This window comes from Salvia splendens, chromosome 15 (assembly GCF_004379255.2).
Source record: "Salvia splendens isolate huo1 chromosome 15, SspV2, whole genome shotgun sequence".
Lineage (NCBI taxonomy): Eukaryota > Viridiplantae > Streptophyta > Magnoliopsida > Lamiales > Lamiaceae > Salvia > Salvia splendens.
Genome location: NC_056046.1, coordinates 1087023 through 1106446, shown reverse-complemented (window position 1 = coordinate 1106446; position 19424 = coordinate 1087023). Strand labels below are relative to the sequence as shown.

General features: G+C 42.9%; 2 protein-coding genes across 2 annotated transcripts; both read left to right on the top strand.

Moving 5' to 3' along the window:
• The first annotated feature begins 10113 nt into the window (after positions 1 to 10113).
• Positions 10114 to 11455, top strand: LOC121767897. Its single transcript, XM_042164230.1, has one exon. The coding sequence runs from the start codon at positions 10463 to 10465 to the stop codon at positions 11315 to 11317; it is 855 nt and encodes a 284-aa protein (XP_042020164.1). The 5' UTR covers positions 10114 to 10462; the 3' UTR covers positions 11318 to 11455.
• Positions 11456 to 13594: 2139 nt separating this feature from the next.
• On the top strand, positions 13595 to 15877 carry LOC121767117. Its single transcript, XM_042163311.1, has 2 exons — positions 13595 to 14491; positions 14586 to 15877. Exons 1-2 carry the CDS (start codon positions 13698 to 13700, stop codon positions 15760 to 15762), a joined length of 1971 nt encoding a protein of 656 aa, XP_042019245.1. The 5' UTR covers positions 13595 to 13697; the 3' UTR covers positions 15763 to 15877.
• The last annotated feature ends 3547 nt before the right edge of the window (positions 15878 to 19424 follow it).

The window sequence follows — 19424 nt, the reverse complement described above, 5'->3', positions numbered from 1 at the left end:
GCGAACCAAGGTCTCAATGAGGTTCACATGTGTAAGCTGTTTCCCGAGCTGCTCATCGGGAACGCAAGGAGGTGGTTTGATAGCCTCCCTCAAGGCAGCATTAGATCTTACAGAGATCTAATGGATGCTTTTCATAGGAGATTCTTCCAGAAAGCGGAAGCCCGAATCACTTCGGCTCAGCTGCTTTCTATACGTCAAGGTCGCGATGAAAAAATTAGCGACTTCATGACGAGGTTCCACAAGGAATGCCTACAAGTAGATGATCTCAATGATCTACTTGTCATTTCGGCATTCCAAAATGGAATACTGCCAGGAGCTCTCTACAGGAAGCTCGTTGAATGCAGTCCGCAAACAGCTCAAGAGATGTGGGACATTGCGGACCAGTTTTCTCGTGCCGATGAGGCAGACCGTCGAAAACGGTCTTTAGACAGCTCATCTAGAGGAGACAAAAAGAAGCCCGATCATAGCGATCAGAGGCTTCCTCGCCGAACTCCTTTTGAAAGAATTCAAAGGGCACCGGTACAAGGCAGATTGGGACCACGTCTCGATCTTGAGAAACCGCCCGCTCAGTTCGTACCATTGAACAAGTCGAGAGCGGAAATTTTCGAACTGCATTCCGATATGTTCGAAAAGCCAAAGCGGATGACGAAATCGGCCGCGCGCCGAAGTCAGGATAATTATTGCTCCTTCCATCAAGACCACGGTCACGATACCGAGGAGTGCCGACATTTGGCTGCAGGTATTGATGTTCTTGTGAAAACAGGGACGTTAAAAAAATACCAAAGCAAGCAGCCGAAAAAGAACAAGAAGCAGAGAGGTACGAACTATGCTCCTCAGGATACGAAAAGGCAACAGGATCCCGAAAACGATGACGAGCCGCAATATGATGGAGTAATCCAGACTATTGACGCTCTCCCAGCCGGGAAGACTAAATCGTCCCTGAAGTCAGAGCGCAGAGGCTTCAATCGAGAGGAGCCAACGCATAAAAGGCTGAAGCAGGACGAAGTGATTACATTTTCAGATGCCGATCCCGTCCCGGCCATCTCTCCTCATCAAGACGCCATTGTCATTCAAGCCGGAGTGGCAAACAAACTGATCCACAGAGTGTTCGTGGATACAGGAGCGTCAGTTAGCATTCTTTTTAAAGAATGTTTCGATAAACTGGAAGTGGATCCAGCTCGGCTCAGTCCGGCTCCGCTTCCTCTGAAAAGTTTCGCCCAGGAGGACACCCGCCCTGAAGGTATTATCAGCCTTCCGATTACGGTGGGAAGAGCGCCTACAAGCTCCAGTACGATGATCGAGTTCTTTGTGGTAAAAGCTCGGTCCCCGTACAACATTATACTGGGAAGAGACTGGCTCAACACAGTTCGGGCCATTTGCTCTACTTATCACCTCACCATCAAGATCCCCACTAAAGGAGGGATAGCGGTCATCCGAGGTGATCAAAAGAGAGCAAAAGAGTGTTTGCAGATTGCGCTTAAAAGTGCCGAGCAATCAGATCGGCACCATCAAGCATAGCAATCACAGCAGCCGGAGTCAGAGGCAGGCGAAATGACCGAAGTCACACCAGAGCCGAACTCGATGGAAGTTCAGTTATATGAAGATGATCCATCCAGAACGGTGAAGATCGGTTTCGCGGGAACACCTCTACTCCGGGAAAAGACCATCCAGCTCCTCAAAGAGTACAAAGACGTCTTTGCGTGGTCGCCGTTGGACATGACCGGAGTGCCCCCCGAGGTAATTACACATCGGTTAAATATTGATCCTTCAGTCCGGCCTATAAAACAGAAGCAAAGACTCTTTGCGGCAGAAAGAAGTCAAGTCATTCATGACGAAGTCCGCCAATTACTAAAAGCGGATGTGTTATTTGAAGTGAAATATCCTTCTTGGGTGGCCAACCCTGTGATGATCAAGAAAAAAGAGGGAGGATGGCGGATGTGCATAGATTTTACCGATCTAAACAAGCACTGTCCTAAAGATTGCTATCCCCTTCCGAACATAGATAAAAAAGTAGAAGCTTTGATAGGCTTCGAAATTTTTTGTTTTCTTGATTTATACAAAGGATATCACCAAGTTTTAATGGATAAGAGTGATGCTTCAAAAACGGCTTTCATTATTGACTTCGGCATTTTTGCTTACAAAAAGATGCCATTCGGTTTAAAGAATGCCGGAGCCACATATCAAAGGATGGTTGACAAGCTATTTCGGCACCTAATCGGAAAAGAGGTTGAAGTGTATGTTGACGACATAGTCGTTAAAAGCAGAAGCACTTCGGAGTACGAAGACAATCTCAAGTCCACTCTCGACGTGCTCCGAAAAGCCAACCTCAAACTCAATCCCCAAAAATGTACCTTTTTGGTAGATTCGGGAAAGTTTCTAGGTTGTTGGGTTTCAAAGGAAGGACTCGAGGCAAATCCGCTAAAAGTTCAAGTTGTTCAGAACATGGCAACGCCGAAGTCCATACATGATGTGCAAAGGCTAACTGGATGTCTAGCCGCACTGAATAGATTCCTTTCCCAAGCAGCCGAAAAGCAAATGCCGTTCTTCAATGTGTTGAAGAAGGCACCAAAGTTTGAGTGGAGAGTCGAGCAGAAAAAGGCTTTTGACGAGCTCAAAAGTTATTTAGCCGAGCTTCCTATTCTCTCTGCTCCAACAGATGCCGAAGTGATATTCTTATACTTAGCGGCATCAGATCAAACCATTAGCGCGGTGCTTGTGCGAGAAGAAGGCCTAAAGCAGCTTCCCATCTACTTTACAAGCCGAGCATTAAGAGGTCCAGAAACAAGGTATCAACCTCTGGAAAAAATTGCTCTGGCATTAGTAAATGCAGCAAGGAGACTGCGGCCATATTTCTATGCTCACAAGGTATGCGTCTTAACCGATCTTCCACTTCGGCAAGTTTTGACTAAGCCTGAAGCGTCAGGCAGAATTGCCAAGTGGGCCATAGAGCTGGGAGAACACTCAATAGAATATCTACCTCGGAAAGCCATCAAGGGACAAGCCTTGGCAGATTTTCTTGCAGAGGCAAAGTTCGATCAAGCAATCCCTGTTATTGCCGAACAGAAAAATCCTGCCAATGACGAACTAACACAGCCCCAGGAATCCGAAGTAGAACCGCCGGACTGCTGGAGTGGATTCGTAGATGGAGCTTCGAATAAGACGGGAAGTGGAGCTGGTATTCTACTTATCGCTCCCGACGGACACGAGGTAACTTATTCACTTCGGTTCTTATTCCCAACTACTAATAACGAAGCCGAATACGAAGCCCTCCTTGCCGGACTTCAATTAGCGCAAAGTCTATTTGTCAAATCTCTCAAAATCCATTGTGATTCACAAGTCATAGTGAATCACATGCTGGGTACAAGTGAAGCCCGAGATGAGAGGATGAAAAAATACTTGGACAAAGCGCAAAGCATTAGCCGAAGTTTCTCTTATTTTCGGATAATCCGCATTCCCAGAGCGGAAAACAGCCGAGCAGATACTTTAAGTAAGTTGGCCTCATATCCGAGCTCAAAGGTGGAGGAATTACTACACCGAAGCATTGATGAAGCTGAGGTACATTCAGTAACCAGCTCGCCGAACTGGATGACGCCGATCTTACAGTATCTAGATCAAGGACAACTGCCCGAGGATAAGAGAGAAGCTCGGAAAATCACATGCCGAGCACTTCGGTATGAACTTCATGAAGGAGTCCTATACAGAAAGTCCTACCTTCAACCGTTATTGCGATGTGTAGGACCAGAAGAGACGGACTACATCCTTAGAGAAGTTCATGAAGGATCTTGCGGTAGCCACATCGGAGCTAGAGCTTTAGCTAAAAAAGTTCTGAGATGGGGATATTATTGGCCAACTTTGGTACAAGAAGCAGTGCAGCTCGTCAAGACATGTACGAAGTGCCAAATCCATGCAAATATCCCAAGGATGCCGCAGACCGATCTATGTGCTATGCAAAGCCCTTAGCCTTTTATGCAATGGGGCATAGACATAGTAGGACCACTACCACAAGCTCCTCGGCAAATGAAATTCCTTATCGTTGCCGTGGATTACTTCACGAAGTGGGTGGAGGCTGAACCATTAGCTACGATAACGAGCTCGAAGGCATTGGATTTTGTCTGGAAGAACATAGTTTGCCGATTTGGCATACCCCATATCCTCATTTCGGATAATGGGACTCAGTTCACCGACAGGACATTCAAGAATTGGTGCCAAGAGCTGAATATTCAACAGCGGTTCACTTCGGTCTCTCACCCACAAGCAAACGGACAAACGGAAGTAACAAACCGTATTCTGGTGAAAGGGTTAAAAGCTCGGTTAGAACAAGCCAAAGGACAATGGGTAGAAAATCTTCCTCAAGTCCTATGGTCTTACCGAACTACACCAAAAACCTCAAACGGTGAAACTCCATACAGTCTGGTGTACGGCACTGAAGCCGTGATTCCGGTTGAGATCGGCATACCCAGTCCCCGAACTCTTAATTTCTCAGCAGAACTGAATGAGGACGGACTGAGAGCCGAACTAGATCTTGCCGAAGAAAGAAGAGAATTGGCCTGCATAAAAGCAGCCAAGTACAAGGAGCAAGTAGCCCGGTATTATAACCAAAGGGTGAAAAAGCTGCAATTTCAAGTGGGAGATCTCGTCTTGAGAAACAATGAAGTAAGCCGAGCAGAAAAGCTGGGCAAACTCGAACCCACATGGGAAGGTCCATATCGGGTGTCAGAAGTCCTCGGCAAAGGGTCTTATAAATTGACTCACATGTCAGGAGAACAAGTACCCCGAACATGGCACATTTCCAACCTCAAGAAGTTCCATTTGTAAGAGACAGTCCGGTCAGTCAGTCTTGTGTCTAGTTCGGTCCTAGGGGTATGTGCTTTCTTTGTTTTTTACTTGTTTTTCATGCTTGTCGTTTTATAAAAGTTTAAAACCTTTTTCGTCTTTTTTATTTGTCTTTATCTGCGTTGTCTCTCTATGTGCGTGTCGTCTCTTACAAATGTTACTGAGGTATCTTGTTCTTTAAAGGCTGATCCCCTTTTTAGAACATGTATTAAAGACAATTGTGAGTCCAAGCTTCTCAGGAAGATACAAGACTCCACAATTCAGCTTAAGAAACAAGCAGTTCGTCTGAAACGAACTGCAAAAAGGGAAAGTCCGATCCGAGCGATAAAACTCGCCAAATTAGGACAAAGGGAAAGTCCGATCCGAGCGATAAAACTCGCCAAATTAGGACAAAGGGAAAGTCCGATCTGAGCGATAAAACTCGCCAAATTAGGACACAAACCAAGTCCGGTCAAAGAAGTTTACTTCATAAGACCAAAGACGAGTCCGGTCAAAGAAGTTTACTTCATAAGACCAAAGACGAGTCCGGTCAAAGAAGTTCACTTCATAAGACCAAAGACGAGTCCGGTCAAAGAAGTTTACTTCATAAGACCGAGGACGAGTCCGGTCAAAGAAGTTTACTTCATAAGACCGAGGACGAGTACAGTAAATGAAATAAAAAATCGCTGAACTGTAAGTACGCAGTGATAGAAGCGAAATGAAAAAAATTTCATTTATTAAGTCTTGTTCGGCATACAACTCCGTTGCCCTACGAGAAGGCGTTACGCTATTACAAAGGACTATTCTACTGTCCACGGTTGCTAAAGTTGAGCCACCTATCCGAAAAATCCTCATGATGCTGAGTTCGGGCGTTCCGAGCAGTTGAAGAATAAGTAGGTGGACGAGCTGCTCTGATCGATCTACCGCCTCTTCCCTGAGTCCGGGAAGTTCTGGCACCTCGGCGGCGAAGAGTCTCTTCACGAAGCATTTGTTGATCTTGCTCACTCATAATCACAGCTCCTCTACGAACTTCAGTCCGTCCTTGTCTTGACGTTTCCGGTTGCTCCTGAGTCCGTTCTCGTCTTGACGTTTCCGGTTGCTCCTGAGTTCGTTGCTGATTTGGAGTAGGATTTTGAGCAAGTGGATCAGAGGTTTGAGCTGGAGTGTGAGCATCTGTTGGCGGGAAATACCTAAGGAATCTCTCGATTGAAGGACGCCGGGAAAGAATGATGTCGTATCGAGAAGCCCAGCGCCGCAATGATTTCACAACTTGTTGGCAAGCCGAGCTCTCCAGCGCATTGTTCCTCCGGAGTACATGAAGCTCCTCCCACAGTTCATCAACTTGATTCTGAACTTCAGATATGCTCATTCCCCCGCGTCCGCAGATGAAATCCTCATATGCAGTCCTCTCAGCGACGACAATATCCAGCTCGGCCTCCAGATCCTTCCTTATGGACCCTAAGTCCTTATTGTCGGACTCCAGCTCCACTGAACGAGCCAAGAGTTCGTCATACTTCATCTGGTCCTCTATGGCTTTTTTCTCAGCTTCGTTTAAAGCCGAAGAGTATAGCCGCTTCCAGTGAAGTACCTCCAGCTCCTTAGAGTTAAAGAATACAAAGCAGCTAGGTCAGTTCGGCATTTCAGCTTACCGAGCAGGCAGTAAACCATAACAGGAGTAAAAGAGGTCAAGAAAAGCTATACGAAGACACGAGTGTAGAAAGAAAATTTTTTCATTCATAAGAAAAAAAATTTTTACATAAGGAGGGCTTCAAGGCCATTTTACAAGAAGGAAGAAAGAAACTAAACTAAGAGAAGGGAGACGAAATCATACTCCGCCAGTTTCATCTCCGGCTCCCCTCCGGGTTTCAGCTTCTCCCTCCTTGTCCACCTCGGCTTCAGCCTCAGCCTCCCTACTCCCCCCAGCCTGCTCGGCGCCCCCATAGCCGATCTGCTGCACCTCCTGCTCGGCCTGCCCGTCGCCGGTCTGCCGATCCGGCTGCTCGGTCTCCTTGCCGGCCTCGTTTTCCTGCTCACCCTCTCCTTGGAAAATTGGAGCGGGTGAAACAGGTCCCAAGGAGGCAAAGATGGCCTCCATGTTCTCGTCCCGGTCAGCTCGGCAATTACGGACTCGGTCAGCAGAAAGCAGGACCGAGGAAGACGCGAGCTCGTCAAGGAGCGGCAGACTCTGGAGACGAGCTGCAATTTCTCGGCCATACAGCAGCAGGACGACTTCGGGTCCCTGCTCAGCATTATCGGTCATCAGTTTCAGCAGATCACCGACAAAGGCCGAAAATTGATTGCTCAAAAAGAGTTTCTCCGCGAAAGCACGGAGAGCCTCCCCTTGGGCAACCACGGCAGCAGCCTCCCTCTGTTTCGACTGCTCTCTCTGGATAATAAGCTCGTTTTTTGCCCGCTGTGCCTCATCCTGAGCCGAGATCCTAGCAGCCCTTGCCTTCTCAAAGTCTGCCCTAGCCTGTTCGGCCTGGTGACGAGCAGCAGTCAACTTCCTCTGCATCTCAGCATAGTCGCTGGACGCTTTAGAGAGTTCAACTGCGACGAGCTTGCTGAGCATATCGTTCCTCTGAAAATGGAAAAAGGAAAAAGTCAACCGAGGGGCCACAAAAAATACAGGAAAAAAGCAAGGCCAGAAAATCAAGAAGAGAATTCACCTCGGCGAAGTCCGTGGGCCATAAAAAGGGCTCACAGATATGTTCCGAAGGAGGCGCCAAGACCACGTCTTTCTCTGGCGCTCTTGGGGGCTTCTGAAGCTTCGCCTTCCTATTTGCCGAAGTCGACTCCGGCTTCTTTGGATCCGAAGAGGTCTTTTGCCTCTTCGGATTCTTCTCGGCATCAGACGCCGAGCTGGTGGTTTTCGGCCTCTCCGGTTCCTTAGATTCGGAGGATTTGTGACCGAGCTTGTTTAGCAAGTTCACTGCCAAAAAGCAAGAAAACAAGGTTAGTTTTCGTCGTCAAGGTAGTAGTGCATAAAAAAGAAATCCTCACCCTCAGTCTCGTCGTCCGAAGACGAGGAGTCGAACACGAAGTTGCCCTTGACGAGCTCAGACTCCAAGTACTGCGTCCTAATCATAGGAATCTTATTGAGCTCGCCCTCGAGCTCGTTCAACGGTTCTAACCGAGGATGAGGAATTACGGACTTCGGCCCTCTCCAGGGAAAGCCCGGAGCCGCTGTCCTATTGTAAAAAAAGAAGCGATTTTGCCATTTCGGCCATTTGGTTTTACAAAAGGCTCTAAAGGGCTGTAAAGGGATCAAGTAAAACCAAGATCCCTTCCTCTTAAACTGGAAGAAATTAAGGATTGCCCTCAGAGACAGATCCTTATCTAGCCTACGCAGTTCGGCAGCAAAGGCCGATAAGTGCCTCCAAGAATTCGGAGTCACCTGACCTAAAGGGAGTTGGAAAAAATCAAGAAGCTCTACAAAAGGTGGGGGAAGAGGGAAACGAAGCCCGCATTCTAAGCAGGCTTCGTAAACGGTGGCATAACCCTCCGGCGGCGAGTTAGCCCTATGATCGTCGTCGGGAATCACCACCTTCCCCCCGGGAAGAAGATATTTTCCGTGTAGGGATATCACAGTGTCCTTACTCAAGATGCTGTGAAAGTATTCTACGGTCTTCTCCCCGGACTCTTTCCGGCTAGAAGATCCCTTACCCCCTTTCCTACCGCTACCTGACTCAGAAGAAGAAGAAGAAGACATGATTCTTACTCTTTGAAAGTCTGAAGAAGTTCTGAAGAAATTCTTGAAGGAGCGGAAGGAAATTTTGCGCAAAAGAGAGAGAATGCAGAAGAAACAATAGCAAAAGTGTTCCAATGATGGAAAATGGTAATATTTATCAGATTCACAGAGGCCTTTCAAATCCGTAGCGCCGTTTCAAATCCCCCTTTTTCTGGATTCAACGGCCGGATTTGCTATCGCATTTAATGCAGACACGCGCATGGCACGTCCCCTGACGTCAGCCTCCCCCTTACACTCATCCAAAATGCCGAAGTGATTCACTTCGCTTTTTGGGGGGGGTAGTGATGGGGTACGAACTAAACAACTAAACCCTAATGGCGAGCCCAATAGCAGTGACGGCCCATTAGCCCAAAGAAAGAGTATCAGTTCGGCACGACCAAAGAGTTCAGTTCGGTTCGGCACAACCAAAGAGTTCGGTCGCAGCCTACAGCTCGGTAAAAGCCAACCAATCAAGCTCTACTCTCAGATCGGCAAAAGAACCAATCAAGCTCTACTCTCAGATCGGCAAAAGAACCAATCAAGCTCTACTCTCAGATCGGCCAAAGCTGATCGGCAAAGTTCAGCAGTTCGGTCTCAGTATTCGACCGAACAAGGAGATAGTGGACCCATGCAGGACCTCCACGACCTCCACTACACCCACGATCTATTTAGTGGTATGAAGCAGTTGTCAACCTGCAAGCCACGATCTTGGATAGTGGACCCATGCAGGACCTCCACGACCTCCACCACACCCACGATCTATTTAGTGGTATGAAGCTGTTGTCAACCTGGAAGCCACGATCTTGGTTCACATGTATAAATAGAACTTAGATCAGATAGACGAGAGAGCTCTCTAGATATCGAATATCATATAGCAAGTCAGTGTTGTAAGCTGTAATCCAGATCAAGCAATACAAATTTGCCCTCCTTTCTTCCCGTGGACGTAGATTTACCTCAGTAAATCGAACCACGTAACTTTCGGTGTCGTGATCTATATTTATTACCTGCATTTATTACCATCAAAAATTCGCCCAATCATCAGCTTACAATGCGGATTCCAGATGCACCTGAGATGCGCGCATGACAGTGACCTGATCGATGCAGCAGCAACCCGTGACGTTGATGAGCAAAGGCGTGCGGTCATACGGCATCCAAGTCACCCCAGCCATGACTTGAAGTTGTTGAGGAGAAGGTGTCCTTTCAAATGCGATGCTTGCGGTGCCACACGCAAAGGGAGTTCCTATATATGCACCAAAGATGCTTGCCAATATTTGATCCATCAAAAATGTGCTTCATTGCCTCAACACTTGAAAAGGGAAGACCATCATCACTCTCTTTCTCTCTCTTTTCATGTCCCAAGAGAATATATCAGATTGCGATACAAATGTGATGTATGCAGCATATCTTTTCTACCCAACTATTGGATATATCATTGTCCACTCTGCAGATATATCGTCCACATCAAGTGCGCCTTCAACAAGAAGCCTCTCGTCATTGAGTATGATTTATATTTACACCATTCATGTCATTACTTACTACATCATCCTTCCTTCTGTTTACTAAATTATTGTTGTACTATTACTTATGCAAGTCCATCCATTGGGAAAGACATAGTCCATCTTCCAACGAATGAGATGGTCGAGGAGCTAATTACACCGTTTGTGATGAGACAAAGAGGAGGAACAACATTGATACCACCCATCATCATCCCTGCTGCTGCTGCTGCTGCTGTTTTTTGATGAGTTGGTGAATGTGAAATATAAATTCCTTCATCACCAACATCAACTCACTTTACTCTCATCTTCACATCTAGATGATCAAAGCCAAGAAGAAGAAGATGAGGAGAATTATGGAGTGAGATATGAATTGATATGTGATGGGTGCATCACTCCTATAACTAGTAGTAAAAATTACTACTATATGAGTTGCAGTGAATGCAAATACAATCTTCACATTGCCTGCTTTCACTTGCCACCTCAACTCTCTTCTCTTTCACCCCACCACCAAAAACATGATGATGATGATCACCACCTACTCCTCCAATCTGGTGACAAACTTCAACCTTGGACACAGGAAATGTGCAGTGTCTGTGAGTATCGTATGAATGGGTTGTTTTACCGTTGTGGAGAGTGCAGCTTCAAAGTAGATATCAAGTGCGCTTGTATGCCAGATACCATACATCACGAAGCTCACCCGCAACATCTCCTCAATCATGTGGCTGAGGATGACCTAGACAGAGATAAGGACAACTCAAGACGCTTTTTGTGTGCTAGTTGCGATGTGAATGCATCTTATTATGATTGTTACAGGTGTTGCAACAGCTCTTGTGATTTCATCGTGCATGTTAGATGCGTTGTGTTGCCAGCATCAGTCAGCAGCCGTAGATGGGACAGGCGCCACCAGCTGTTGTTGACGTACGACGCCACTCTCAACCATCCTGGTGACTTCTACTGTGATCAATGCGAAACACGAATGAATCCCAAGGGCTGGATGTATCACTGCCGCACCTGCGATCTATCCTTTCATCCTATATGCTTTCAAACTACATCCGGCGAGTATAGAAACATGAAGTTGGGGCAGGAATATGTGAGTGCCGCAACCCACCAACACCCTCTCACCTTTCAACTTCTCACCATAAAACGCCGCTGTAACATTTGCCGTTTGGATAAGCATGAACGACCTGGATTTTACTGTGAATCATGCAACTTCTTCATTTGTCTCAACAACTGTGGAGAAGATATGATCGGAACGGGCGACATGAAGGCCGTCGATTGAGAGAAATTATATGTTTCAGATCAGTTGTTCAGTACTCTGGCTAGAATGATGAATCATAGGTTGTTTACCTCTTTCCTCTATAAGTGTACTTTAATGAAACCATACATGAGTTACATAAGTAATTGATAGTTTGTTTTAGTAATGTCTCTGAATATTTGTTTTGTGGAACTGGATTAATTTTTGCTATTCTTTTGGATGACTAAATACTTGATTATCATTTACAGTTAGTTGTTTAGTTTGAAAAATATGTGACCATTTGTGAAAATGTGAATAAACACAGATTATCAGATAATTGTATGGTGAAATTCTGCGGCTAATGACTTTTTAAATCAACTCAAAAAGGCTTGACTTGAATATTCACAAGAGTTGCAGTGTTTGATTGATTTTATATTTCACATTTTATTCAATATTTGGCTACTTCTTGTTTGATCCGTTCTCGCAATTAGGCTATCGGTGTATACCTAAGTGGTGCAGCTTCCATTGAAGAAAGAACGAAGTGGCCTGCATTGTATATATAAAGCAACTTACAAAAGTGGTGATTAAGAATGCTGAGATCAAAATGCTGCTGTGCAGGAAGTCTAGGAGGCCGGGCTTCTGGGGCCGGATTGGCCTGCAGGTTAGTCATGCTGATTTAACAATGGATGGATTCTGATTAACTTTTGCTTTTGTGTTTCTTGGTTATAACATCTTCTACTGATTCAACATCAGTTCAAATTATATACTACGTATTTGATTTACTTTAGTAAAGTCAAGAGCATTATATAGAAGTATAAATGCAAAACAATCCGTGAGTTGTATCAAAAGAGAAAAGCATAAGGCAAAACAAACTGTGAGAAAAGCAAAAGACAAAAACAAAGATAAAAAAGAAACATGAAGTTGGGGCAGGAATATGATGTGAATGCCTCAACCCATCCACACCCTCTAACCTTTCAACTTATCACCACAAAACGCAACTGCGACACTTGTGGTTGGGATAAGCATGGATGGGAAGGATTTTACTGTGCATTATGCAACTTTTTCATTTGTTTTAACTACTGCGGAGCCAAAATGATCGAAGATGAGGACACGAAGGCCGTCGATTGAGAGAAATTAACTATCATACTTTGTCTAGAGTGAATGAATGATGATAAGGGATGTTGTCTACCTCTTTCCACTCCTTTTTTTTTATGTTTATCATTTCTTATAATACATTATTAATTACAACAACAAAACAGTAAAATTAGTACAATACATTTATAAGCAAGCATCACACATATTCTCTTACTAGTCATTGTAAAGATTTGTTGTTAAGTGTGATAGTTGCATGGGAAACATATTGGGGGACGGAGGGAGTAAATATATATATATATATATATAATGGGTTTTGATCTATGCAAAACTAGATTTAAATACAGAAACGCAGAACAATATCATAATTAGGTCACTTTTAGGTCATAATTAGGTAATTTTTAGGTCATGCTAACAAAGCATGACCTAAAACGATCTTAGCATGACATTAAACCCAAATATTATAATATGACCTAAAATTGCTTAATTATGACCTTCCGTGTTTTTTGTTAATTATTGACCATTAGATCATCTAATCCTAGGGCCAAGATTTGGTCTGCATTTCTGGATTTAAACACATACTTATTTTGATCATCTCCCTATATATATATATATATATATAAATATTGTCACGTTCTCAATACTTTTCTAATGACTCTACGGTCAGTACAGTAGAAGTATCACACAGATGTAGTTTATCTCTTTGCTATCATGAACAATCTCAAGAATCGTAAATTCTCACGGACCTCTGGATCGTCTGTCTACATAAGGGACATGGTCATCTTGAATGAGATGGAGGGAGTACTATAAAATATGAGCGATGATAAGAAATATGCAAAACAATCTTTGAGCTGAATCCAAAGTGAAAAGCAAAAGACAAAAACAAAAGACAAAGATGTTAGAAAAGCAAAAGAAAAAATAAAGAGAAAAAAAATATACAAAGATGTTAGAAAAGCAAAGTGATTGTTTGATTTAGTTGTGATTGTTTTACATTCTTCTTTTCATATTGAAATAATGTATAACAACTATATACTCAATAGTCAAAGTAAACCATTCAGTTTTTGCTTTTAAAAAATGAGAAACCCTCAGAGTAGAGTACATAACATTATATTTGAGAATATATATCTAGTAACATGCTTCAAGAAAAAGAGAGAGACAGTGCAAAAGTAAAAGAAGATTCTTTGAGTGAAATGAATACTTTGTTGTTGTGAAATTGTGACACATTATTCTTTGCTGATGTTGGAAGTTTTGTACTATGATTTTATTGATGTGTGTGCTATATGTCTGTTATAAAATGTTTGAAACATAGGATAGTTTGTCATAACAATACATAATGAGTGAGGAAGAAAAAAAGATAGAGATGGAGGATGATGAGAGGGAGATGATTGATCATTGGAGCCACGAGCATCCCCTTACTCTGGTGGATACTCGTGATTTAGAATATTGTTATGGTTGTGAAGTTCGGTTTGGTAGCGGAGAGCAAGCTTATGGATGCAGCGTCGACAGGTGTGAGTATACAAAACTATTGCACCAAGAATGCGCAGCGGTGGCGAGAGAGATACGCCGTCCATTGCACCACCCTCAACACATCCTCATCCAATGCCATGAACCTGATTTAGGGGGGTGTGATATCTGTGGAAGTACTATTTGGAGCATTGGCTACAAATGTACAAGCTCAGGATGCTGGTTCCAGATGCACCTGAGATGCGCGCATGACAGTCACCTGATCAATGCAGCAACCCGTGATGATGAGCAAAGGCGCACCATCATACGTCATCATCCAAGTCATCCTGACCATGGATTGAAGTTGTTGAGGAGAAGGTGTCCCTTCAAGTGCGATGCTTGTGGCGCCACACGCAAAGGGAGTTCCTACACATGCACTGCAGATGATTGCGAGTATTGGATCCATGAGAGATGTGCTTCATTGCCTCAAAACATGGAAAGGGAAGACCATCATCACTCTCTTACTCTCTCTTTTCATGTCCCACCAGAATACATCAGAATGCAATACAAATGTGATGTATGCAGCATATCTTTTCTACCCAACTATTGGATATATCATTGTCCTCTCTGCAGATATATTGTCCACATCAAATGCGCCTTCAACAAGAAGCCTCGCGTCATTGAGTATGATTTATATTTACACCATTCATGTCATTACTTACTACATCATCCTTCCTTTTGTTTACTAAATTATTGTTGGTACTATTACTTATGCAAGTCCATCCATTGGGAAAGACATAGTCCATCTTCCAACGAATGAGGTGGCCGTGGAACTAATTACACCGTTTGTGATGAGACAAAGAGGAGGAACAACATTGATACCACCCATCATCATCCCTGCTGCTGCTGCTGCTGCTGCTGCTGTTTTTGATGAGTTGGTGAATGTGAAATATAAATTCCTTCATCACCAACATCAACTCACTTTACTCTCATCTTCACATCTAGATGATCAAAGCCAAGAAGAAGAAGATGAGGAGAATTATGGAGTGAGATATGAATTGATATGTGATGGGTGCATCACTCCTATAACTAGTAGTAAAAATTACTACTATATGAGTTGCAGTGAATGCAAATACAATCTTCACATTGCCTGCTTTCACTTGCCACCTCAACTCTCTTCTCTTTCACCCCACCACCAAAAACATGATGATGATGATCACCACCTACTCCTCCAATCTGGTGACAAACTTCAACCTTGGTCACGGGAATCGTGCAGTGTCTGTGGGTATCCTATGAATGGGTTGTTTTACAGTTGTGGAGAGTGCAGATTCAAAGTAGATATGAAGTGCGCTTGTATGCCGGATACCATACTTCACGCAGCTCACCCGCAACATCTCCTCAACCATGTGACGCAGTCGGATCTACGCTGGGATATCAACCGACGGCGCTTGTTGTGTGCTGCTGGTTGTGGCCAACAAGTAGCCAATTATGATTGTTACAGGTGCAGCAACAGCTCATGTGATTTCATTGTGCACATTGGATGCGCTGTGCTGCCGGCATCAGTCAGCAGCCGTAGATGGGACGAGCACCACCCGCTGCTGCTAACGTACGACGCCACTCTCAACCGTCCTGGCGATTTCTACTGCGATCAATGTGAAACACAGATGAATCCCAGGAGATGGATGTATCACTGCCGCAGTTGCGATCTATCCTTCCATTCATATTGCTTTCCAACTACATCCAGCTGGTTTAGAAACATGAAGTTGGGGCAGGAATATGATGTGAATGCAGAAACCCATCCACACCCTCTCACCTTTCAACTTCTCACTACAAAACGCCGCTGCGACATTTGTCGTCGGGATAAACATGAACGGCCTGGATTTTACTGTGCATTATGCAACTTTTTCATTTGTTTGTTCTACTGCATTGAAAGAATGATCGATGCTGTTGATTGATTGAGAGAAATTATATGTTTCAGATTACTTGTTTAGTACTCTGTCAGTCTGTCTAGAATGATGATACACATGTTGTTTACTTCTTTCCTCTTGTATTCTTATATTCTCTGTGTAATTATTTCATTTGTTTTCCATTCAATTAACATCGGGAATAAAAAAAACTTACTCTATCCATTCAATTAACATCGCTAAATAATCTAGAAGAATCACTGATACGAGTGGCCCCCGACGCAGAGGAGGCAACTGTCCCGGAGGTGGAGGAACACACGGCTGGCCATGAAGCATCTCCAGCGCCGCAACACAAGAAGAAGGAAGCAGCCGCGACGAGGACGCTGAGACCGCGGGATCGGATCAAGGCACCGGCGAAGTTCATGAATTAAGTCGCCAAGGCTGCGACTAATTCATTTGTTACGTTTTTATTATTTTATGTTTTTGTTTTACTTATTTTTGGATTATCCTTGTTATTTTAATTATATTTGAGTCGGACGAATTATAAGCCTCGTTCGGGTTTTCTTAGTTGGTTCTTTCCGGAAAGTATTAAGATAGGTCGTACCAACTCTAGGGTTTTAGTATAAATAGAGCCAATATGTCATCCATTGAATTATCTATGAAATTAACACTTTGGCTCAATTGAGTTTTGCTTCAAGAAACAAACCCTCGGCTGCCGACGAGTTACACTCGCGCTCAGCCACCCCTTCTGCCGGACTCGCCGCCGACCCAAACGCTTGGGCGCTCGACGACGACGGCAATCGTTTCTTGATTGCGTGTGAAGTTTACACGTTGAGGAAGTAGAATCATAACAATCACAGAGATGTATATGTAGTTTATCTCTATACTAATTCTGGCAGGCATCACGAATAATCTCAGGAATCGTAAATTCTACTCAGCGCTGGCAGCAGACCAAATGTCCGCAGGGGACATTCTACTAGTTTAGGAGCAGTGAGGCCTTATTACTCTAACATTTCTTACATACGAATCTATTGTGTTTATGAATGCATTGTGATTCCTGACATCATTAGATGGACATTCTACTAGGTATTATGAAAGTTCTATATTTATCAAGCAAGATTATGTGATTATATGTAAGTCTATTTTAACATTACTTATTGAATCTAAAACTATATGATCCATTCAGTTCGTGATTATAAACGAGAAATCCTCAAAACCATGGATTATCAATGATGGCTTATCCATAGCAGTAAGAAAAGCAAAACACAAAACAAACTGTTGACAAAGCAAAAGACAAAAACAAAGATAAAGAGAAATATTAACTCTTAATAAAGCAAGAGACAGAGACAGAGAAATAAAAAAAGAAGCTTCTTTAATTGAATTTATTATGTGATTAGATATAACAACTATTCTAAAAGCATTATAAAAAACGTAGATGAAAACAAAATACTTTTGCCAAAACAGGGCTGGTATTAATTACTGTACGGATTGATTACTGAATAAAATACTCCTAAAAACTACACATTTGATTAATCTAATATTTAATGCCAGATTCGCTGTGACATTAGTGGTCAGTAGAGTAGGTGTATTCTAAAAATTAATTTTGTTAATGCTTTGAATTAAAATTTAAAGCATTATAATTAAAATTAACTAAGTGAAAAGGTATGCCTCATCCCATATAACTTGTCATAGTAGAGATTTAATAGGTAATCGAATCTAATGACCTATACATGATATGTGACATTTTTTCTATCTATATATGGACTTATTTGAAATTGTAAGTAATAATTCAAGTGTCATTTAATTACCAACTACTCTATATAGCAGTAATATATATTACGAATAAATAAAAAAACTATGCAAATTTATCACTGAATGAAAGTTGGTGTACATGAAAATGAAAAATGAAAATGAAATGAATTAGGTGTTACGTAGAACTTATAGAACCACTAGTAGTATGTTATTTTTGTCAAAATAGCTGGCTGGCATTAAGGTTCGTTACTAAGTTTATAGTTTATTTGTTACGTACGGATTGGTTAATGAATAAAATAAAGAGAAAAGATAAATGTACATTTTGATTTTGATGCTTTAGATTATAGATTTAAAGCATTGGGCTTTTCCAAGGGAAAATCTTTTTGATGAAATGTAGTGGAAGGATTTAATTAAGTGGGCCAGCTTTATTGAAATAAAAGGACGGGGCTGGTATGAAGAAATTAAAGCCCAAATTCAAATGTAAGTATCGACTGTGAGCACTATTTTTGTTTAATTCATTAATTTTATTTTGTACATTTAATTTGATTAATAATATCTTTAAAAAATTTATTGATGTTATTAATTTTATAAAGACAAACAAATCAAAAGGAAGGGGCTATACAAGGACTTCACCTACTGGAACTGCTATATTGTACTGAGCGAGTCCGAGAAGTTTCGAGTAGGTGTCGACGCTGGCTGGCCGAAGAAGCAACGACTGAACTACACCGGCGATTACAGCGGCAGCAGCGGTGGTTCCCACGACCTCCCCGAGACGACGCAGGAGTTCCCCACGCCGCGGTCGGTCGGTGGCCGACCTCGACCGATTGGGCGCAAGCGCGCTCAGCAGGCGGCGAGGGGGAACGCCGGGGCTTCCCAGGAGGTCCAGTCGGCATCCCCCCTTGGCCACTCCACCCGGGAACTCAAATTCTTCGCTCGCACCCAAACGCGCGCTCAGTTGATCAAGACGATGGCCGAATGGCGGGTGGCGACGGATCCCGTGGAGAAGAGCGTGCTTCAAACCTTGCTCATGAGCCTGCAGGATGAGTTGGAGGCGATACGGAGGGAGGACGGCGGCAGCGGCGGCGGTGGTGGCGGCGGCGATGGTGGCGGCGGCGATGGTGGCGACGGAGGCGGCGACGACGGAGACGAGGATTGAATTGTCACTCCTTTTTATTATTGTATTTTTTTAAAAATTTATGTACTTTTTTTTATTATTGTATTTTTTTTTAATTAATGTACTTTTAAAATTATTGTACTTTTTTAAATTTTAATAGTATTATTAAACTTTTTCCGTATATGTCTCGTAAATTAAATTTCGCATATTGTGTGATTGTTAATTATTTCATTTTGTATATATTTGTTAATAGTGATGTGGATATTAGTGGCTAGGCTATGGCTGGGCTATTGCTGAGCTATTTGCTTGTTTTGATGATGTGGCAGGAGTATTTTTAGTGCTGCTGATGTGGCAGTGGCTGGACTATGACTGGGCTATTGCTGGGCTATTCCTACTGTGGATGGCCTTGATGGCTTATCCATAGCAGTACGAAAAGCAAAACACAAAACAAACTGTTGGGCTGTTGGCTAAGCAAAACACAAAAACAAAGATAAAGACAAAAATTAACTGTTAATAAAGCAAAAGACAGAGACAGAGAAAGAAAAAAAAGAAGCTTCTTTAATTGAATTTATTATGTGATTAGATATAACAACTATTCTAAAATTTAATACTCCTACTATATGAAGCATTATAAAAAACGTAGAAGAAAACAAAATACTTTTATTATTGTACGGATTGGTTACTTAATAAAATACTCCTAAAAACTACACATTTGATTAATCTCAAATTTAATGCCAGATTCGCTGTGACATTAGTGGTCAGTAGAGTAGGTGTATTCTAGAAATTAATTTTGTTAATGCTTTGAATTAAAATTTAAAGCATTATAATTAAAATTAACTAAGTGAAA

Excerpts from the sequence above, each read along its gene's own strand:
- LOC121767117 (XM_042163311.1), top strand. The coding sequence starts at position 13,698 with ATGAGTGAGGAAGAAAAAAAGATAGAGATGGAGGATGATGAGAGGGAG. Across the intron at positions 14,492-14,585 it reads AAGAAGCCTCGCGTCATTGA|TCCATCCATTGGGAAAGACA; the intron begins GTATGATTTATA and ends TACTTATGCAAG.
- LOC121767897 (XM_042164230.1), top strand. The coding sequence starts at position 10,463 with ATGAGTTGCAGTGAATGCAAATACAATCTTCACATTGCCTGCTTTCAC.